This window comes from Periplaneta americana, chromosome 2, assembly GCF_040183065.1.
Source record: "Periplaneta americana isolate PAMFEO1 chromosome 2, P.americana_PAMFEO1_priV1, whole genome shotgun sequence".
NCBI classification, from domain to species: Eukaryota; Metazoa; Arthropoda; class Insecta; order Blattodea; family Blattidae; genus Periplaneta; species Periplaneta americana.
In genome coordinates this window covers 7,315,958-7,340,653 of record NC_091118.1, presented here as the reverse complement: position 1 = coordinate 7,340,653, position 24,696 = coordinate 7,315,958, and the positions used below count along the sequence as shown (strand labels likewise).

The 24,696-nt window shown below is 36.1% G+C and overlaps 1 protein-coding gene across 6 annotated transcripts in view; it reads right to left on the bottom strand.

The window, feature by feature from the left end:
- Brd8 (Bromodomain containing 8) overlaps nt 1-24,019 on the bottom strand; it is a 67,731-nt gene extending 43,712 nt beyond the window's left edge. For all 6 annotated transcript variants that reach the window (XM_069844039.1, XM_069844047.1, XM_069844054.1 and 3 more), the window contains exons 1-7: nt 23,798-24,019; nt 19,005-19,098; nt 15,137-15,336; nt 12,219-12,351; nt 8,931-9,031; nt 4,303-4,439; nt 1,612-1,728 (exon numbers count right to left, since the gene is read on the bottom strand). In XM_069844039.1, the coding sequence (XP_069700140.1) occupies nt 1,612-1,728; nt 4,303-4,439; nt 8,931-9,031; nt 12,219-12,351; nt 15,137-15,336; nt 19,005-19,098; nt 23,798-23,816 (801 nt within the window). In that variant the 5' untranslated portion in view covers nt 23,817-24,019. The remainder of the gene's footprint in view (nt 1-1,611; nt 1,729-4,302; nt 4,440-8,930; nt 9,032-12,218; nt 12,352-15,136; nt 15,337-19,004; nt 19,099-23,797) is intronic.
- Nucleotides 24,020-24,696: the final 677 nt, after the last annotated feature.

Genomic DNA, 24,696 nt, shown 5'->3' with positions numbered 1-24,696 from the left:
AGCACACAAGAGTAATAGTATATTACGATACAAGATTGGGAAGCGCATTTTACAAAATTGAGGATAAGTTTGAAAAACGAGCAGAGCGAGTTTTTCTGTTTCCAAGATTTTGTAATGCACTTCACAAACGTGTATTGTACAACATCTTTGCACGATAGTATATTTTGAAAATAATATTTTTTAAAATCTTAATATACTTTTATTTTTTTTATTGGGTTATTTTATGACGCTGTATCAACATCTAGGTTATTTAGCGTCTGAATAATATGAAGGTGACAATGCCGGTGAAATGAGTCTGGGGTCCAACACCGAAAGTTACCCAGCATTTGCTCGTATTGGGTTGAGGGAAAACCCCAGAAAAACCTCAACCAGGTAACTTGCCCTGACCGGGATTCGAACCCGGGCCACCTGCTTTCGCAGCCAGACGCGCTGACCGTTACTCCACAGGTGTGAACTCTTAATATACAAAACATATCTTACACTATGAACAGCTGACTGATGTTAGCAGTCTGGCCAATGTACAAACTTCACCATCAACTTCAATGTGCAGGAGTAAAAATGATTCAGGTACTTGTAATATTTCGTGTTCATTTGGAATAATTTTTATCTCTTTTTGTTAAGTGAAGTTTGAATTATTTAAATAAAGTTCAGTAAATTTCAAATCCAGTGATTTGTTTCATATAATGTATATTAAATAACACTGCCTTTTGCATATGAATTTTACATGCACTGTAGGATTGTAGCATACATAGAAGGCAGTGCTTTTCATTACAACTCTAGAGCAATTACTTGTAATATTTCAACATACTTATCTAGTTTGGCAACTCTGAATTCAGTAAAATCAACTTCCAATCGTGGCGGCCATTTGCTGTAACGACGAGAAAACACAATATCGTGCAAAAACAGATTTTATGCACTCGTGGAAATTATCAACCTATGTTTCGCCTTGTTCACTAAACTTTCCACTATTACACTATAAACTACTATTATGGTACAAGAGAGTAATATGGGATTTTATTCATAAGTGGAGAGTTTAGTGTCCAAGACATAGGGAAGGATTTTAAAATTCATTTTTAGGTTATTATTCTGATAAGTCATCAAATGATTATCTCTATTTTGTTCATATATTTTCAAATATGTAATATGATATATATTTTTGATTAAAAACAACTTATTTTTGACTGAAAGACTTATGTTGCCATTGCACACGAACAATATGTAATAAACTGCAAACTAAATTCAGCTTTAAGGAAAATAAATAAATAACTTAACTAAGTGAAGAAATTATGGCTTCAAAATCAGTGTTTATGATTATCGAAACCAGTGATGTCTCACTTGCTTCCTCATTAACAGGACTAGAGGAAATCAGAACATTAAAACATGGGATTTGTGGCTAGAAAATAAGGTTGACAATAATCAGGCCACAATGCAAATAGTTCACTCCTGCAGATAATCGAGAATTGACTATGTTAATTTCACACACAAAATTTCTACTAAAAACTGATTGCTTTCTCTTGACAACTTAACATCTTGTTCAGGATGTCATGAGTTGAAAGTCGCTCTTATACATAAACAAGAAGAATACTTGAGGCAGAGGAATTGTCTAGAAACCTGAGCTGAAGGTGCAGGAGACGGGCTTTTCAGCAAACTTGTCAAGAGAGGGGAAGTTGGGGTTGGCACAGTAGGCTTTGTCTCTTGAGGAACTTCGGCTGCTTCATCTCCAATCACCTGCAACAACACAGTACTACATAACACGCAAATTCGTTACTTAGCTGCATGGCACAAATATTGATGTATACAAGCGAGTCAGTAAGTTTCATTGAAATAGCAACTTGTCACACTTCTGCTGCGAGTATGGCTGAGATTGAATCTTTCTGTCCTGGCAGTCATATTTCTAAAGGGCTATGGCCTCCACGTTCACCTGATTTGATCCCACCAGATTTTTTTCTTGTGGGGTTATCTTAAAGGATATGTGTATATGAACAAACCACGTAGCCACCGGCGGGAGTAGCTCAGTCAGATAAGGTGCTTGCCTGCCGATCTGGAGTTGCGCTCGGGCTTGGGTTTGATTCCCGCTTGGGCTGATTATCTGGTTGGGTTTATTCCGAGGTTTTTCCCAACCATAAGGCAAATGTCGTCACGTAATCTATGGCGAATCCTCAGCCTCATCTCGCTATCACTAATTTTCATCAATGCTAAATTGTAGCTCATATATCGTTGCCAAAAAAAAAAAAAAAAAAAAAAAAAAAAACCAGGTACACTTGGCAATTTACAGGAGAACATCCGGCCTGACACCCGGACATTATCTCCTCAGGTTCTACCTGCCATCTTCAGGAATATTACCGTACTTGTAGTTCACAGGTTTTTTTTTTACAAAAACACAGGGAAAAAATTCGGGTTCATGTTATATGTGGGGATTTTTGTGTGAGAGAGGTTTTTGTTGGAATACAAAGCATTTAAGACACATTATGCTTACATATTCTTATATCTGCATACAGCTAACAGATCTAATATGGTGACCAGCATCGCTGCTGCCAACCTTCAAGCTACTCTAGCCCTAGTGCGCATTATGCTTGTTGTTGTTGTGAGCTCATATTGCGTCATCTTGAATTCCATCGAGTGCATTTTCGATGCCTGTTTTAAAAAAACTCTTCACTATGACATCCTCAAACGAGTTCAAATGACAGTCTATTTTGCCCACTAGTGTCAGCCTATGTCCACCCGCTGCCATTTAATTAGTGTACAATATTCGTATGTTCTTAGAGGGCTCGTTCAGTTCACAGAAACATCCAGAGGTTGTAGACAAATTGTGAATCTGCCAGCATTGCTGGGCATCGAAACAATACACCTCCTGTTGCATGTCACAAGAAATTTGACACTTGAAGTTTCGATCATACTTATGGTATGCCCGCTGCCAAGAAATTAATGAGATATATATGCTGGGATTTTTTTTAATGCAATTTCACATTGAGAAAATCAGGTGCGAGACATATGTGAGGGCGAGTTATATGTGAGTAAATACATTAAGCGCTGTGTTCAATTATTGTGTTTTGATGCCTAAGGAGGACACTTCCAGCACATGTTGCGGTCGTGCATCATTTTTCATACATACAGGTAGGACATATTAATGTTTCTTTTCATTTTAGTCAGTCTTGTTAATGTATACTGATCCTTTTGGGAACTACCTTCAGGTGAGACACTCTGTATTGCTTACAGCAGCCGTGGCCAAAATGTGACTCATGAGCACAATGTGACTCAGAATGATAGCTATGCATTTCTCTTGCTTCCTATCTCCCCCAACCCCCACTCTCTCACTCACTGAAGTCAAACTCCATTCCATGTATACCTGTTTCTAACCTGCGAGTGGCATATCATCGCAATGTCTCTCTCGAAACCATGTACCTCTACAAAAACGAAAGTTTCAAGGAGGATGGGAGGACGCATTTTTTGTTAATAATACGATGAGAATATTAAATGTATGATTTGTTCACAAGTGTTACGAGGAAAACGGTTGTATAACATAAAACGGCATTATACTACATATCACTCATGAAACATTAAAAGGTTAAGTGTTATTATTATTATTATCTTTGTACGTCGATCCTTTTTCAGCAGATGTACGAATAATGTGGTTAGATCTTCAATTTAAACTCACAGATTTACTATGTGATGTTAAATGAAAGCTAGATGTAAGGACTTGACAAATGTTGAACTTTTCAAATCTTTGCCAAAAAATAAATACCCGAAGCTTCGTTCTTTCGCTTGCTCTGTTGAAGCCATGTTCGCTACAACTTACGTACGTGAAAAATTATTTTAACAATGAAAATAGTAAAAACCAAATTTAGATCACGACTGACAGACAAATACCTTCGTGATCAACTACGACTGGCAGTAAGTGACATAATTCCTGATTTTGAAACTCTGTCGCAGAGACATTGTGAAGAGTTAATTTTAGGTTGTGATAATGTGTCCTATGTTTTCTTATTCATTTCTTTCTTTGTTACACATACTAAACATTAGTTTGTAGCCTTGTACTGTATAAAATTATATTTAAGTGCTTGACGTAAGGAAATTGAAGATGCGTTAATAAGTCAGACAGTTGCTTCACTTCCCCTTCAGGTGTCTGCCTCCCTCCATAGGTGCTATGCACGTTGCAGGTTACACAGTGGCTCGGCGCAAGATCACATTTTTGTCACGGTTGGCTTACAGTACACATTTCATTCTGAAGCTGAGATTAATATCAACTTTATCACAGAATACTAAGAAAAGACTGAGTTTTGCTTGTCATGGAGCTGTACTCACGTCCACATTGAGAGGCTCACTCAGGGGACTATCCACAGCGCTGTCTGCCTCACTGCTCGGTTCTGATTGGCTGCTATTGCGACGGTTGCCTCCAAGCCCTCGGTGCAGCTTCTTGCGATGTGGTGAAGCCGGAGTAACTGCAAAACAGTCACGAACATGCTATTTATTCCACTTCTGGTAAAAAATGCAACATTTGTCAAATGAGCAGAGTTCTCTGAACTTTCCACGTCCCATGCCTTGGTTCAAACCACATTTAATCCAATGATCTACAGACAGCTTTTGTTTGGGGGTGCTCCCTGGTATTTACCGAATTCTAAATTTCGCTACTTATTACCATCACTGCCATAATCATGATAATTACCTTACAACTTACAAATGGCTTTTAAGGAACCCGAAGGTTCATTGCCGCCCTCACATAAGCCTGCCATCGGTCCCTATCCTGTGCAAGATTAATCCAGTCTCTATCATCATACCCCACCTCCCTCAAATCCATTTTAATATTATCCTCCCATCTACGTCTCGGCCTCCCTAAAGGTCTTTTTCCCTCCGGTCTCCCAACTAACACTCTATATAAACATAAATGAATCGCACTGAAGTGGAAGAGGCTAAGTAAAAAATTACAATTTTTCTTTATTGTATTTTCAGAACATCTGACCTGAAACTCATATATATATGGAAATGAAATAATTTTATTCCTCTGTACACCTTATTTATGTGTATTTATCTGTACATGTTACACATACTGTATTCATCTGACATTGTTTACGTTGTCTACTTACAGTATTCCATTCAGTGCGCTGTCTGAGGGGTGAGGACAGGAAACTACACTAAAGCAATGCAGATAGCGTAATGTGTAACGGACATGGTCAGTCCTGATATGCACGTCTGTAGACAGCAGTGTATGTGTACAAGTTGCAGTGTCCAGTCGATCAGTCCTAGTGAAATGGAGGAGTACACGAGAGCGGAATAAGCAGACCTGATTTTCGAATACGGATGAGCCAATGGGAACAGTAGACAAGCTCACAGATTGTATCAGGGCTAAGTACCCACGAAGGAGACATCCGGCCCATATCAATTTTCCATGACTATTCCAAAAGTTAAGGGAAGGAGGGCACGTGGTGCTAAATTACAATTCCATTTCCACACAACTATTTTTGCTTTTAACTTTCGACTCAGTCATTTCATGGTTCCTTATCTCAAACTGATACATGTGCCCTTTGCCATCATTCCTGAAAGTTTGTAACACCACCTCGGAAACACCCTGTATATCAAACAGTCTGAATACACCTGGAGTGATTTTCATGCTGTGGTGAATGGAACTAAGTCAATGACTAGTTTCCTTCTTTTTCAGTAACACAGTTGGCACCATTGTATGTAAGGTGTAATATTCAATTAGCTGATGTCGACGGCATTTGGCTACCAGTACTACTGTTTGTGATGTGTTGTTAGTTCAATTATCAGTTCTGGAAGCTATTAAATTCCTAGTAATTTAAAACTTACAAATATAGTTGCTTAATAGGCAACTTAAAAAGATAAAATACCTAAATGTAATATAATACCAACACATTTTTAATATTTCCATTATTTTTATTATACAACTTAATATTTCAGTAATACATCTTATTAATATTTTAATTAAAACTTAGGGATATACAGTAATTTTAGTTTTCTGTATTAACATCGAACATTTAAGTGGACATCTATTTGGGAAAATTGTCCGTTACCTTTTCTGTAATACTCACACATCTATTGCTCCTTAGCGGGAGCGCACCGATATCTGCAACATATTGCTGTTTCTTAGTGGCAGCAGGCTATAACTATTGTTATTGTTATTGTTATTATTATTATTATTATTATTTGAATAATTTCGAGGGAAAAATTGTTCCGGAGCCGTGTATCGAACCCGGGACTTTTGGTTTAACGTACCAACGCTCTACCACTGAGCTACCCGGGAACTATAACCGACACCGATCCAATTTTTCCTTCTATATCCACAGACCTCAAAGTGGGCTGACAACCGTCAAGCAACCAACTTCGAGTGCACACTAACTCCATGTGACTTAAATTGTGGTTTTCTGTTAACGAACAGTGACGTGTATTATGCAAATCAAGATTTCAGGTATAACTCCCTGTAAAGTTGATTTGAATAATTTCGAGGGAAAAATTGTTCCAGAGCCGGGTATCGAACCCGGGACCTTTGGTTTAACGTACCAATGCTCTACCACTGAGCTACCCGGGAACTATAACCGACACCGATCCAATTTTTCCTTCTATATCCACAGACCTCAAAGTGGGCTGACAACCGTCAAGCAATCAACTTCGAGTGCACACTAACTCCGTGTGACTTAAATTGTGGTTTTCTGTTAACGAACAGTGACGTGTATTATGCAAATCAAGATTTCAGGTATAACTCCCTGTAAAGTTGATTTGAATAATTTCGAGGGAAAAATTGTTCCGGAGCCGGGTATCGAACCCGGGACCTTTGGTTTAACGTACCAACGCTCTACCACTGAGCTACCCGGGAACTATAACCGACATCGATCCAATTTTTCCTTCTATATCCACAGACCTCAAAGTGGGCTGACAACCGTCAAGCAACCAACTTCGAGTGCACACTAACTCCGTGTGACTTAAATTATTCAAATCAACTTTACAGGGAGTTATACCTGAAATCTTGATTTGCATTATTGTTATTATTTACTAGTAATGTTATATTTTATAGTTGCAATATGTTGTTGTTGTTATCTAATGCCGGACTTTGGCAACGAAGCCATTAGCGTTCTTGCTCTCCAATATTTCTCTGTGGTGGATCCATCAGGTAGAACTTCACAGGTTTGCAGATGATCTTCAGTCATTTCTTCTTCTTTGTTGCATAGAGGGCAATTTGGATTTGTGTAAATTCCTATTTATTCAAGTGTTTGGCCAAATAATCGTGTTCTGTAAGCAGTCTGAATTTTGCTACTGCAGATTTACGTGGGATTTCTGGAATAATTTCTGGTTTTTTTATTAAAATGCTCCATTTTTTATCTTTGGCTTTGGTACATAGTGCTTGGTTTTGCTTGATTTTATATTTATTTTTAATTAGTCTTTTTATGGATGTAAAAGGTAGGCTTGTATTTGTATTCTGAATTAAATTGGATCCTTTTTTGGCAAGAAAGTCAGCAGTTTCATTTCCAGCAATTCCACAATGTGCAGGTATCCATTGCAATTGAATTCTTTTCTGTAGTTTTTGAAGTTGTTGGATCATTTTGTGACATTCTTTAATTTGGATTGACATCATTTTATATGAATTTATTGCATATAATGCTGTTTTAGAATCAGAGAGAATGACAGCATTTTGAAATTTATCTATTCTGTACAGCAGGTGTTGCAGTGAGATATGAATAGCCATTATTTCCGCATCAAAATTTGTTGTATGATGTCCTGCTGGTTGATGAAATGAGAATAATGTACATGTAATTCCTGATCCTGAGTTGTTATCGATAGTAGACCCATCTGTGTAGATATGTAACCATTCTTCTGGTGGGTATCTATTGTTCACAGCTTCTAATGCCAGCGCTTTTAGTACAGGTTTGGAAGTTTCAGATTTTGTAACTGGTTCTTCTAAATCTAGTTGAATGTTAATTGGTTCGAAGGTTAGAGGGTTTTCTCTGCTTAAAATGTTTTCTTTAGATTTAGGGAGATTCAATTCTGTTTTTATTTCCGTGACTTTGGACAGGAAACTTGTTTGTGTTTTCAATAGTTGCAATATTAACATATATGAAGGATACACGGGAAAAATGAACAATGTCACTTTTCCATTACGGTTGAGATATTGATTTATTTCGGTATATCACTCCTATATTTATTGGTGTTTCTACTTGAAATGAAGGAAATGATGAATGTATCCGTGGTTTTAATTCTCCTTTACCACTTTTGGTAAAAATAACACTGAAGTTTGTAGTAATACAGTGAATTAGATAACGACATCACCCTTAACAGCATTGTGATATTGTTCGTTTTTCCCATGTACCCTTCATATGTGTGTCTACTAATAACATCATAGTGACTTAAATTTCGAAACGCTACACAAAATCGCGCTGTCAACAATAACACGTGCTGTTGTCAATACAGTGAAGAAATGTCAGAAGCAACTATTTGTTAACATACCCTCAAAAAGAGGGTCTTCCTTTACCCCAGCAACCCATTGTGACAAGCAGGTATATTTGGAGCTAACATCCTCACATCACCATGAGTTCAAATTCATCCAAAAATCAAAAAGTCACGTAAACATGAAATAACAAAATATTAAAACAAATTAATAATAATTAGTTAATTACTTTATATGAATAAAATAAAAAAATGTCCTCTCAAATAAAAGGGAACGCAATGCTTCCACCACATCGCATGGATGCTGCACCTCTGATTTATGTACTGTTTTTCAGGGTCACTTGCCCCAGAGTGCACCCCTACTTTCCACATTACTTTCCTGTACTCCAAGACGTTCGTTTCTGCAAGAAATTTCGCCTTTAAGTATGACCCATAAGTGAAATGTCAATAATTGTTCACTGCTAGGCCAGACTTAAAAAAAACTAGATTAGCAGGAGTTACAGCAGTGAGATACGCCACAATAAACATGCAAGACACACCTGGAGGTTTCCAAGCTCTCTCCAACTCATTCTTCTTCTCCTGCCGCTCTTGCAGCCATCTTTTGTGATTCTCTGCATCTCTTTCTTTCTGCTTTTGTTCTCTGACACAAAACAGACCAAACATTTATCAGATGCAATATTCACATGTCAAAATATAGTCCAAATAGCTAATCTCTTCCCCAACAACCTTCTACTCTGTTCATGCAGAGGTTACTGAATGCACAGGAGGTACAAATGTAACACTTTCTTGGCCTCGACGATTTGTCTATCCAAAAGAACTAATACTCATGATGTATAACTGTCACTTCGTAAAACCTCCCTCATGTTCTTGGACTTTCTCATTGTGGAGAGTTCCTCCGAAACACCAGGCATCATTTAATAAGGAGTGAAATAGCATCTGCCAAGATCAACAACATAAACCTAGAGGTTTATGAAGAAGTCCCTGTGTCAATTTTAATGGCAGTCATTAATAATCCGTTGCGCTATAGCCCTGAAGGGCCTAGACCTAACAGCTGGCTGCTGGCCTCACACCCACATGCCGAAGCAGAGGTGGACGATCATCCAACCAGAATGGAGGTATCGTGTGGTTAGCACGATGATCCCCCCAGCCGTTATAGCTCGCATTCGCAACCGGATTTCGCTACCTATCATAGCTCCCCAAGTGCATCACGATGCTGGGTGGGCACCGGTCCCATACACTGGCCGAAATTTCATGAGAAAATTTCTTCCCCCATGAAGACTCGAACCAGCGCGCATTCCGTAACGCGAGTCCTAGGCGGGATGCCTTAGACTGTGACGCCACGGCACGGGGCTAATGGCAGTCATTGAGTACACATAATTGCTATTGACCGCAATAAGATGGTGAAAAATGCTGTAAAGTATGGAGATGTATCTTTCTGTTTCACGAAGAATTAAAGTGTGTTGTACATTATCAATGAATCGCTACAAGTGACGTCATATCAATAAACATACTACGTCATAACATTAAACAACTGTTTATGTTTGTATTTCATTTGTCGAATTAGGTTATGTTTGTCTCTTTAATTCTAATGTACTTTAAGGTAGGTTATACAGCAAAGATTAGTAGATTCTATGAATTTCGTAACCCTGCAATGTTATTTATTTTAGTTTACTTCTTTGATAATGTAAAAATGTACTTCCTTATTATTATCATCATGTTCTTCCATGATTCTCACATAATATAGTAGAATCCCTTTTAACCAGCACCGAAGAGACCAGGCTAGTTCCGGATACGAGATTTTGCTGGATAATTGAATAAATACCAGTGTATACTAAAAAAAAAAAAAGTTCGTATTTCATGGTGCCAAATGTTGAAACTGCAGCCATGTGAAGCTTATTTCTCTATCACTTGCTCATAACTGGATAAACATAAAAACTGTGTGGATTTTCCTTATTAAACATGTCACACAACACAAATAATATACATTAATTCTTGACCAGCCTCATGGGCTAGTGGTCAGAGCTCATGAGGTCCCAGGTTCGAGCACAGGAATTTTTCCTTAAAGGGGAATGTTCCTGTGTTCGTCCATGTCTGGAAATTAGGTTAGGCTTAGGTTTAAGACCTCTACTGGCACTTCATCATCATCCTATCATAACATCATCGGGGCAGCGTAACTACGCCTTCCAGGCGCCCCAACCTCAGAAATGGGTTACAAATAAGCCATTGCCAGGAGAGACCAGAAATGTCAAATGACAATCTGATGGTATTGGATTTAAAAAAAAAAAAAAAAAATTAATTCTAGGTTCGAATATTCACTGAAAACGAAAGTTCGTGCGAATTTCCTAATGTGGCAACAATGATTGTAGCAATATGGCAGATTTAAACATTTTTTTACCCAGTCAAAAGTGTTGCTGTTTTGGTTTTGCCGGTTATTTGGGTTCTGACTTCGATTGAAAAACGAAAGTAAAGAAATGGTTTGCTGACTTTATGATGAAATGTTAGCATTTATCATTGAAACAGATTTGGTTTTAATGAATTTTACGGTATTTATTAAGCTTTTCTGTAGTAGACCTAGTTATGTTTTAAGAACACTTAAACTGCAATATAGGCGAGAAATGGCAGAAAAATTCTGTCTGAACCTGAAGCTTTCTATCATGAACAGGGTTCTTAGATATGCCAAAAATTTAAGACAAAGGTCCCTCAGCTTTACTTCCCTCTCACAAGAATTCATGTCAAGGATTTTATCATTCTTTCAAATCTATCAGGATCGGGTAGGTTCGAACCAGTGAACCTCAGGTTCCAATGGCTAGGAAGATTTTTATTTTATTAGGTTATTTTACGACGCTGTATCAACATCTAGGTTATTTAGCGTCTGAATGAAATGAAGGTGATAATGCCAGTGAAATGAGTCCGGGATCCAGCACCGAAAGTTACCGAGCATTTGTTCATATTGGGTTGAAGGAAAACCCTGGAAAAAATCTCAACCAGGTAACTTGCCCCGATTGGGATTTGAACCCGGGCCACCTGGTTTTGCGGCCAGACGTGCTCACCGTTACTCCAGGTGTGGAGATAAATTACACTACTTCCCTGTTCTTAGCTACATATAGTGCTCTCTTTCGGGCACCACCTCTCCTCTCTCTGATTCCCTTACTGCTCTTAATAGATTTTGCTATTGAACATACCTTGATAATCACAATGTTATAAAACAGCGAGAAACTCAATAATAGCGGGAAGATACAGCACACTGGCCAACGCTGTCCATTTAAGATTTTAACTAATGGAAGTTGTACATAATATGATTTGATCCAACACATCATGGGAGTTGTACATAATACGATTTGATCCAACACATAATTTTCATCATAGAAAAAAGACGGGAAAGAATACGAATTGCTCCAATATGAGATCAGGGTCTTAAAGAATACTGTCTCAGCTATGCGAAATCGCTTCAAACTAAATTTCGACCGAGGATGTATTTAATATGATTTGAAACGACACTCCACATTTGGCAGCAAAATTCACCATAGGCGAGAAATGGCTGAAAAATTCTGTCTCTACCACGAACAGGGTTCTTATATGTGCCAAAAATCTAAGGCACAGGTCTCCCAGCTTTACTTCCCTCCCACAAGAATTCATGTCAAAGATTTTATCATTCTTTCAAATCCATCAGGATCGGGTAACTTCGGGTTCCAATGGCTAGGAAGATGAACAATAGACCATCAGGGATAACTTCATCACTTCCTGATAGTTTTAGGAATTGACCTGTTTTTCAACTGAATACGCTGCAGAGCTACAAGATGAAATACCCCACACATCTGCATACTCACTCCTCCACATGCTGACACATCTCGCCCAGCTTGTCGTCCACCTGGCCAGCTCTGATCTGCGCCACTTCGTCCTTCAGCTTCAGGTACATCGCTCGCTCTTCCTGCAGCAACTTCTTCAGCTCATTTATTCTTTCTAAAATTGCACAAGAATTACATACTTCTCTTAGGGGGACAGGAAGCCACTGTTTATAGGTAAGAGGAAAACATGCAAGAATAACAAAATATACACGAAAAGAAATCGACAGCTGCGTGAATGGTATGAGAAATAAAAAAGGAAGAACAACAAGGAGAAGAACAAGAGGAATACAAGGAGAACAAGGGAAAGACAAAGAAAACATGGAGAATGCAAGGATAGCAAGAGGAATTAAAGGAAAAGAAGCGGAATACAAGGAGAACAAGGGGAATACAAGGAGAATAAGGAAAATGCAAGGAGGACAAGAGGAATGCAGGGGGGAACAGAGGAAGATAAGGACAATAAAAAGAGAATAAGGGGAATACAAAGATAACTAGGGGAAGGCTGGAAAAACCATGGGTACATAAGGAGGACAAGTGGAATACAATGAGAACAAGAGGAATGCAAGGAGAGCAAAGCGAAGACAATCAGAACAAAGGGAATACACAGAGAACAAGGGGAATAGAGGACAAGAGGAATGCAAGGAGAGCAAAGCGAAGACAATCAGAACAAAGGGAATACACAGAGAACAAGGGGAATAGAGGACAAGAGGAATGCAAGGAGAACAGGGGGGAGACAAGGACAACGAAGTCATTAGCAGAGAGCGGAATTTAGGAAAAAATCTATTTTTTTCCTTGATATACACAAATTTGAGATTTAATATTTACAATTTTCATGGAAATACAGGTATAAATAAAGGGGTTTTGTAGTGCCTAAAAATGCCTATTTCGACGTTAGTGTCTATTTTTAAGTTTTTTTTTTTTTTAATTGTTGCAACTTTTTCGTAACTGATTACTGTTTTTCTTAACATCCTGTACCGTTTACATTCCAAAACGGATAACAACTCCTTCCTAGCAGTGAACAACACAATAGAGAAGTCAATGGCATTTAAGTGTGCTTAAATTCGACAGGCTCATGTCAGTAGATAGATTTACTAACATGTAAAAGAACTCCTGCAAAACTTATTATTATATCTTTCTCTGTCTGTGAGCAATTTAACACAAACTCGCTGAGTTGTACCCGAATAAGCATTCTCTTACATTCCAAGACAGATAACAACCCCTTTCTTTTATTTACCATTTGTAAGTTTGCAGTGAGCGACACAATAGCCACAATAGGTACTGATCATCTACTGTGAAGCAAACTATGGAAATGTGTACCCTTATAATCCTAGAATTTTGCATTAAATAAATGTTGAATCTTATATTAGTGACATTCTTTAACAAAAAAAAAAAAATAAATAAATAATAATAATGATTATGACGTGAATATGTTAGGAGAAAATACACAAACGATTAGGGAAAACACGGAAATTTTACTTGAAGCAAGTAGAGCGATCGGTTTGGAAGTAAATCCCGAAAAGACAAAGTATATGATTATGTCTCGTGACCAGAATATTGTACGAAATGGAAATATAAAAATTGGAGATTTATCCTTCGAAGAGGTGGAAAAATTCAAATATCTTGGAGCAACAGTAACAAATATAAATGACACACGGGAGGAAATTAAACGCAGAATAAATATGGGAAATGCGTGTTATTATTCGGTTGAGAAGCTCTTATCATCCAGTCTGCTGTCCAAAAATCTGAAAGTTAGAATTTATAAAACAGTTATATTACCGGTTGTTCTGTATGGTTGTGAAACTTGGACTCTCACTCTGAGAGAGGAACATAGGTTCAGGGTGTTTGAGAATAAGGTGCTAAGGAAAATATTTGGGGCTAAGCGGGATGAAGTTACAGGAGAATGGAGAAAGTTACACAACACAGAACTGCACGCATTGTATTCTTCACCTGACATAATTAGGAACATTAAATCCAGACGTTTGAGATGGGCAGGGCATGTAGCACGTATGGGCGAATCCAGAAATGCATATAGAGTGTTACTTGGGAGACCGGAGGGAAAAAGACCTTTAGGGAGGCCGAGACGTAGATGGGAGGATAATATTAAAATGGATCTGAGGGAGGTGGGATATGATGATAGAGACTGGATTAATCTTGCACAGGATAGGGACCGATGGCGGGCTTATGTGAGGGCGGCAATGAACCTTCGGGTTCCTTAAAAGCCATTTGTAAGTAAGTAAGTAAGTAAATAATGATTAAAAGAAAGCCAATTTTTTATTTCATAGAGTCTAAATAAAGGAGTTTAAGACCCTATTTTAGACGCCTAAAATGCCACCTTTTAGGGCCTAAAATTCCGCTCTCTAGTCATTAGAAAGAAAACAAGGAGAATACAAAGAGAACAAGAGGAATACAAGGAGAGCAAAGTGAAGACAATGAAAACATGAGAAAGACGAGGCAGACAAGGTGAAGACAATGAGAATATGAGGAAGACAAGAAGAACAAGGGGAAGACAATGTGAACAACGGAGCAAGTGCATTTTTATGTGACAGCCAATTCCCAAGCTCCCCTCTAAGTTATACCTAGTGAAGATAAAGAAGTATTTCTAGTTAAAAATCTGAAAAGTAATTCTTAAGAGCATCTTTACGATCCAAAATACTCTAGGAGTAATTATGTAGAAAAAAAAATATTTTATGGAAAAACAAGAAGCAAATTAACAAGAGAGTTGAGGTGGAGAAGGATGAGGAAGAGTGTGAAGGAAAATTAGAGGAGCAACGCGAAACACAAGGAAAAGGGAGGATGAGGAAAACAAGAACAGAGTTAAGAAGGAAGATCGGAGGATGATGGAGACAAGGAAGGTTTTTGTTGTGATTGTTGTCATGGTGATAAAGTAGGATGGGGACACTTACCATGTGTCAGGTTCCTCACAATGGCTTCCCCCGGAGTCTCCACATGCTCACTGCCTGATTTGTCTGTTCGCTTCTTACGCTTAGGGGTGTCCACATTCTCCAGCAGATTTCCATACTGGAGGGCACAACTCTTCTGGGAAAACCAGTCAATCGGGCGGCCAGGCTCTCCAAACAGCCTCAAAGCTCGGCTCACAGACATCCTACACATGTACAGCAGTAATGTCACAAAAGCATGATACAAACAAACACCAAGCATTGTGCAGTTACGGTTACCATTCTTGCCTAGTAATTGGGAGATGGAGTTCGATCCTAGTGACCGAATATAGTACTTTTTATTTATTTATATTAATATTAATGTGCTAGTCAACAGCCATAGACCAATAATAGCCCCTGCAGAAGTGATACAATAATAGTACAGAATTAAAAATTTATAATAATAATAATAATAATAATAATAATAATAATAATAATAATAATAATAATAATAATAATAATAATAATAATAATAATAATAATAATAATAATAATAATAATAATAATAATAATAATAATAATAATAATAATAATAATAATAATAATAATAATAATAATAATAATAATAATAATAATAATAATAATAATAATAATAATAATAATAATAATAATAATAATAATAATAATAATAATAATAATAATAATAATAATAATAATAATAATAATAATAATAATAATAATAATAATAATAATAATAATAATAATAATAATAATAATAATAATAATAATAATAATAATAATAATAATAATAATAATAATAATAATAATAATAATAATAATAATAATAATAATAATAATAATAATAATAATAATAATAATAATAATAATAATAATAATAATAATAATAATAATAATAATAATAATAATAATAATAATAATAATAATAATAATAATAATAATAATAATAATAATAATAATAATAATAATAATAATAATAATAATAATAATAATAATAATAATAATAATAATAATAATAATAATAATAATAATAATAATAATAATAATAATAATAATAATAATAATAATAATAATAATAATAATAATAATAATAATAATAATAATAATAATAATAATAATAATAATAATAATAATAATAATAATAATAATAATAATAATAATAATAATAATAATAATAATAATAATAATAATAATAATAATAATAATAATAATAATAATAATAATAATAATAATAATAATAATAATAATAATAATAATAATAATAATAATAATAATAATAATAATAATAATAATAATAATAATAATAATAATAATAATAATAATAATAATAATAATAATAATAATAATAATAATAATAATAATAATAATAATAATAATAATAATAATAATAATAATAATAATAATAATAATAATAATAATAATAATAATAATAATAATAATAATAATAATAATAATAATAATAATAATAATAATAATAATAATAATAATAATAATAATAATAATAATAATAATAATAATAATAATAATAATAATAATAATAATAATAATAATAATAATAATAATAATAATAATAATAATAATAATAATAATAATAATAATAATAATAATAATAATAATAATAATAATAATAATAATAATAATAATAATAATAATAATAATAATAATAATAATAATAATAATAATAATAATAATAATAATAATAATAATAATAATAATAATAATAATAATAATAATAATAATAATAATAATAATAATAATAATAATAATAATAATAATAATAATAATAATAATAATAATAATAATAATAATAATAATAATAATAATAATAATAATAATAATAATATGCAAAAATTAAAATAAGTATCCAATATTGTAATGTTAATAATTAATGGATGCATAAAAAAATTAAAAGTATCTTAAGTGAAGAATTCTTTTCTAATCTATGATAGGCTATATTATACTAGGAGAATACTAGAGATGATGCAATGAAAATTAAATACAATTTTTACAAGAATACATAAATGATAAGTCAATGCTAAGAGCAAACTATAGTCCCGTCGCTCTTATTTCCGGCAGCCAATCACGTTGCAGGTCAGCTACATTTAAACGTGTGCGTCTTGTGATTCGCTATTGATGATGTAATGAATTTCCTATGGCTCGATAAATACGTAATATAATCGCCCGCCATTTTGGCTCTTTAGTTTGCGTTCGCAGAAATCACACGAGGGCGTTATTTGCCGCTCAATTATTTGCTGAATTACAGTGCGTTTGATTTATTATCATAGGAGCTACGACATGATAATGTTTAACAGTGAAGCAAATAGATTCCTCGTCTGGTAGCTCGGGAATGAAAGAACAAATATGGCGAACGATACTACCTACCTAGACTTTATACAGCCTTCACTTCCTAAGACGTAAGCAAAGGGGAGGAGTCACACCGGAAATAACAGCGACACGACTATAAGTCTATACATTGAAGGGATTGAATTCGCAGCCATGCATGTTGGCATTTTTAATGCATCTGGAGACTGGTGAGGAAAAAGAAATTAATAATAATAATAATAATAATAATAATAATAATAATAATAATAATAATAATCACATTAATAATAATACATAATAATTAATAATATTAGACAATAATAGCAGTAATATTTATTTATCTAATGGCTGGTAAATTGATTATAGGATTACTAACCTTCAAAGAAAACGACAAGTGAACAAACATTAAGAAATAATTTTATAGAAAAACATAACAGGAATATAATAAGGATCATCAAGCATGAAGGATCATCAAGTTCTGAATGGAGAGATATGCTAAAAATGACTGCGATGGTGGCACCAGTATGTTCTCTCCCTGGTCACTCTGCAGGCACAACCCACTGTAAGGCACTGCAGTGAGTATGAAACTTTACCACATGTATGTATGTATTTATTCACACTGCAGTGGGTATATACCCGGTGGCAGTGGTAACTAATTACACTCAATAATGACAATAATAAACTTATTAATTAAAAATACAATTAATAATAATACTAATAATTAATACTAATAATAATAATAATAATAATAATAATAATAATAATAACAATAACAATAATAATAACAACAACAACAACAACAACAACAACAGGGAGTTGGGAGTTGCCCACAGGGAGAAGTACTCAGAATAAAACGTCACAACATCATACGTTCTATGATCGCAGATGCACTTTGATCCAAAAATCTAGACATTCACGAGGAAGTTCATTGTATTGCTGATGGTGGAAGCAATCGTAGGATCGATATCATTCCTATAAATAGGAATAAACAGACAGCCGAAATAACTGATCCTACAATCAGATTTTAAATCTCAGCCACTCAACCATCTGAAGTGAATGAAGAGAAAAAGAAGATCTACGAGCCCACGATTCAGTACCTATCAGCGAAATACAACATAGAAAAAATCACAGTTGCCGGTCTCTTCTTCAGAGCTAGAGGCACCATTCCGAAAGCCTTTGTAAAGTGGAGGGAAAAATACAAGCTGACGAGAGATCTTCAAGATGCCATCGTCACCACCGTAATAAAATTTTCTGTAGCGATATTTCGTCAGCATCTTTATGGTGTACATTCAATTTAAATTACACTCGGTTCTATTTTTATTTCTTATGTCTTAATCACTTTTGTCTGAAACCTGTTTATATAATTTTTAATTTTTAATTTTATTGTGAGCTATTCTGTGTCGCAGGGCAAACCCAAAATATTGGGTCAGACCAATAAATTAAATAATAATAATAATAATAATAATAATAATAATAATAATAATAATAATCGTGTGCTTACAGCTGCATACAAATCACAAACTCTTAAACTTAAGAAACAGTTACATTCACATACCAATTCTGGTCGCCACTCCGCAACACAGCTGAAGCCAGACATAGCTTTTCCTTGGTGGACCAGGTGTCTATAGGAACTCTCTTCAATTTCAGTCCTGTAACAGAAATACAACAATACAAAATCACTTCTCCGAATAAAAACAAACAATTATTGAAAGCAAATCATTTATCACATGTTGCGATTTTCTTTCAAAATGCAGTGCAATTCAGAACCCAGTTGACGTAATTGTTGTGTACCCTGACTGGCTGTAGCCAGTTCCCCAGCTAATACGACTCATGCTCCAGACAACAATATCACGAGATGTATCTGCTTGCATTATGGAGCGAGAGTTTCGTGGGTAATTTCACAAAGCATCAGTTCCATGTGTCAAAAGGGTCTATATGACTACTGTTCTCCAACCAGGAGATCAACCGTGAAAGGAATGTGCTTACTATTGCGACATGTACTGGAGCGAAGTAGATATATAATATTATCGTTATAACGTCTGTTTAAAAACCATGCGCTGTCCTGGATTTGTTATTTCCTGTATGGAGAGATTAAAAGACCAGAAGATTAACAGTGATCTAATTTTGTAACTAGGGTAGTATAAACATGTGTGTATTGATGTTATTGTTTGTGCTGTGACAGCGAGCCAATAGAGATATGAGTACCCACATGTGTGACCTTATGACATCTTATGACATCAACATTCATTCACAGCATTACTCCCTTTCGTCTCAACCGGCAGAGACTTTCTCGTGGTTGGAGCACAGCATAGGATATCGGTAGTGTGTTTATGAGAATATATGTTGGCTAGATTGGAGATTGGGGTGATGTCATGTGGTCGACGTATGTGAGAAGGTTAGTGGGTTAGTTGAGGTGATATCTCAGTGACATGAGGTCGACATATGTGAGAAGGTTAGTGGGTTAGTTGAGGTGATATCTCAGTGACATGAGGTCAACTTATGTGAGAAGGTTAGTGGGTTAGTTGAGGTGATATCTCAGTGACATGAGGTCGACGTATGTGAGAAGGTTAGTGGGTTAGTTGAGGTGATATCTCAGTGACATGAGGTCGATGTATGTGAGAAGGTTAGTGGGTTAGTTGAGGTGATATCTCAGTGACATGAGGTCGACGTATGTGAGAAGGTTAGTGGGTTAGTTGAGGTGATATCTCAGTGACATGAGGTCGACGTATGTAAGAAGGTTAGTGAGTTAGTTGAGGTGATATCTCAGTGACATGAGGTCGACGTATGTGAGAAGGTTAGTGGGTTAGTTGAGGTGGTATCTCAGTGACATGAGGTCGACGTATGTAAGAAGGTTAGTGGGTTAGTTGAGGTGATATCTCAGTGACATGAGGTCAATTTATGTGAGAAGGTTAGTGGGTTAGTTGAGGTGATATCTCAGTGACATGAGGTCGACGTATGTGAGAATGTTAGTGGGTTAGTTGAGGTGATATCTCAGTGACATGAGGTCGACGTATGTGAGAAGGTTAGTGGGTTAGTTGAGGTGATATCTCAGTGACATGAGGTCAATTTATGTGAGAAGGTTAGTGGGTTAGCTGAGGCGATATCTCAGTGACATGAGGTCGACGTATGTGAGAATGTTAGTGGGTTAGTTGAGGTGATATCTCAGTGACATGAAGTCGACGTATGTGAGAAGGTTAGTGGGTTAGTTGAGGTGATATCTCAGTGACATGAGGTCAATTTATGTGAGAAGGTTAGTGGGTTAGCTGAGGCGATATCTCAGTGACATGAGGTCGACGTATGTGAGAAGGTTAGTGGGTTAGTTGAGGTGATATCTCAGTGACATGAGGTCGACGTATGTGAGAAGGTTAGTGGGTTAGTTGAGGTGATATCTCAGTGACATGAGGTCAATTTATGTGAGAAGGTTAGTGGGTTAGTTGAGGTGATATCTCAGTGACATGAGGTCAACTTATGTGAGAAGGTTAGTGGGTTAGTTGAGGTGATATCTCAGTGACATGAGGTCGACGTATGTGAGAAGGTTAGTGGGTTAGTTGAGGTGATATCTCAGTGACATGAGGTCAACTTATGTGAGGTTAGTGGGTTAGTTGAGGTGATATCTCAGTGACATTAGGTCAACTTATGTGAGAAGGTTAGTGGGTTAGTTGAGGTGATATCTCAGTGACATGAGGTCGACGTATGTGAGAAGGTTAGTGGGTTAGTTGAGGTGATATCTCAGTGACATGAGGTCGACATATGTGAGAAGGTTAGTGGGTTAGTTGAGGTGATATCTCAGTGACATGAGGTCAACTTATGTGAGAAGGTTAGTGGGTTAGTTGAGGTGATATCTCAGTGACATGAGGTCAACTTATGTGAGAAGGTTAGTGGGTTAGTTGAGGTGATATCTCAGTGACATGAGGTCGACGTATGTGAGAAGGTTAGTGGGTTAGTTGAGGTGATATCTCAGTGACATGAGGTCAACTTATGTGAGAAGGTTAGTGGGTTAGTTGAGGTGATATCTCAGTGACATGAGGTCAACTTATGTGAGAAGGTTAGTGGGTTAGTTGAGGTGATATCTCAGTGACATGAGGTCGACGTATGTGAGAAGGTTAGTGGGTTAGTTGAGGCGATATCTCAGTGACATGAGGTCAACTTATGTGAGAAGGTTAGTGGGTTAGTTGAGGTGATATCTCAGTGACATGAGGTCAACTTATGTGAGAAGGTTAGTGGGTTAGTTGAGGTGATATCTCAGTGGCATGAGGTCAACTTATGTGAGAAGGTTAGTGGGTTAGTTGAGGTGATATCTCAGTGACATGAGGTCGACGTATGTGAGAAGGTTAGTGGGTTAGTTGAGGTGATATCTCAGTGACATGAGGTCGACGTATGTGAGAAGGTTAGTGGGTTAGTTGAGGTGATATCTCAGTGACATGAGGTCGACGTATGTGAGAAGGTTAGTGGGTTAGTTGAGGCGATATCTCAGTGACATGAGGTCAACTTATGTGAGAAGGTTAGTGGGTTAGTTGAGGTGATATCTCAGTGACATGAGGTCAACTTATGTGAGAAGGTTAGTGGGTTAGTTGAGGTGATATCTCAGTGACATGAGGTCAACTTATGTGAGAAGGTTAGTGGGTTAGTTGAGGTGATATCTCAGTGACATGAGGTCGACGTATGTGAGAAGGTTAGTAGGTTAGTTGAGGTGATATCTCAGTGACATGAGGTCGACGTATGTGAGAAGGTTAGTGGGTTAGTTGAGGTGATATCTCAGTGACATGAGGTCAACTTATGTGAGAAGGTTAGTGGGTTAGTTGAGGTGATATCTCAGTGACATGAGGTCAACTTATGTGAGAAGGTTAGTGGGTTAGTTGAGGTGATATCTCAGTGACATGAGGTCGACGTATGTGAGAAGGTTAGTGGGTTAGTTGAGGCGATATCTCAGTGACATGAGGTCAACTTATGTGAGAAGGTTAGTGGGTTAGTTGATGTGATATCTCAGTGACATGAGGTCAACTTATGTGAGAAGGTTAGTGGGTTAGTTGAGGTGATATCTCAGTGACATGAGGTCAACTTATGTGAGAAGGTTAGTGGGTTAGTTGAGGTGATATCTCAGTGACATGAGGTCGACGTATGTGAGAAGGTTAGTGGGTTAGTTGAGGTGATATCTCAGTGACATGAGGTCGACGTATGTGAGAAGGTTAGTGGGTTAGTTGAGGCGATATCTCAGTGACATGAGGTCAACTTATGTGAGAAGGTTAGTGGGTTAGTTGATGTGATATCTCAGTGACATGAGGTCAACTTATGTGAGAAGGTTAGTGGGTTAGTTGAGGTGATATCTCAGTGACATGAGGTCAACTTATGTGAGAAGGTTAGTGGGTTAGTTGAGGTGATATCTCAGTGACATGAGGTCGACGTATGTGAGAAGGTTAGTGGGTTAGTTGAGGTGATATCTCAGTGACATGAGGTCGACGTATGTGAGAAGGTTAGTGGGTTAGTTGAGGTGATATCTCAGTGAGCTTTATTTACTCGTGTTGGTTTACGTCGGCCATGTTGTGACGTCAGAATCGTTTGTCAAACTTGACGAAAATTAAGCGATATCCTATAATAAAAGAATCCCGTGTCAAAATTCACACGCTTCTGAATTAATTCAAAACCACAGATTTAGTACTCATTTTCCATACAAACCTCCCATTATATCAACCGTCATGTTAGAACAAAGGTTTATGTCACCCGAATTCTATACTTTCATCCTTAAAACTAGATCTCCAGCACCCAACTGAAGCTTCAATATGCGCAAGCACCTTTTCGTACACATATAACAAGTGATAAATCACATGAACATTTAAGTAACTTAACTCTCACAACGTTCATATAGTCTTCCTTACGGTGCCTGTCGTAGATTGTGTCATTTTATAACATTTCTCGTGTTCCGCATTGGTGCTTACATGTATTCAAACTTCATCATCTACCACCATCTATATATAAATTCCATGGCCAATTGGTCTTGAAAACAATGGTGACATTTTGATGGTCCAACCCTTTGTTACTGTATACAAGTGAGGAACTATTCCACTTGATGCTCTGTGAGGTTACAGTACCTACCAAGCAATAATTGAACTTCACCCTTATCCTCAACGTGAAGGATCATTTCATCGGAGACAAATATTCTAACAGGCTATTCAGAGTTTCAAAATATAACAAAAGTGATTTGAAATCTACGCTATTGTCTTAAATTGATCCCTCAATGCTCTCCCTACATAGGCCTAATAAAATCTAAGTGCAGCACATATTCAACATATCCCAAATTTTAAAAATAATATACTTATAATTTATATACATAAATACACGTTATGTACTTACTTTCTTGTACAGAATTCATTGTGTATATATAAGAAATAAGAAAATAATTTTACATCCATGAAACACAAACGCCATTTTAATTTCTTGCAGGGTATGCAAATATAACATACCAATTTCTTTCATATACTTCATATACAAAAATAATAATCTGATGTCGTCCAATAGAAACAATTGGTCAAACCTATATGTAAAATTTATATGAAATTCAAAACTTGATTAGTATAAAGTAATCGAACTAGTGCGAAGATGAAGGTGTAGTCCGTAAAAACATGAAAGACGAGTCAATGTTGGCAACGTCACCGCTACTCTTTTGTTACATTTTAACTTGCACGGCACACTAGCGGAGCGCTAGCAGTTCTATGCGGAAAAAGTGGCGCCAGTGCAAAAGTTGTGGAAATTCAATCATTCTTCTTGATTTTAAATTTCTTTGAATTTGGAAAAAATGTACACAATTAACTAGAGCCAAAGGAACTGAAAAGGTAAACCTTATGTATGAATTTTTTGATTTTCTGTCATTGAAGTAGATTGAATAAGTACAACTTTTCATTTATTTTCCTTGTGTTAAAATGCTGAAAAATATAGGTACAACAAATATTGATGCAATACGTTAAGCAAATGCAAAACTTAGGCTAGTTTTATATTAGCTTCTAACCGTTATAGTAGCTCTCACTCTGTATTAGAGTGCTGGGCTTATAAGTCAGAGGGTCCTGGTTCAAATCCGTTCTATCCTGAATTCATAACTTGTGTTGGGCAATCCCTGGTCCAGGTACTCCGGTTCCCCACTTACATATATGAATTCGCTCATAGAGTTGGAGCGATTAATAACAAGGGTCCTGGCATTGGACAAAAAAAAAGTTTTCATATTGGATTCTAAAGTTGGAACTTCAACCACAGTATAG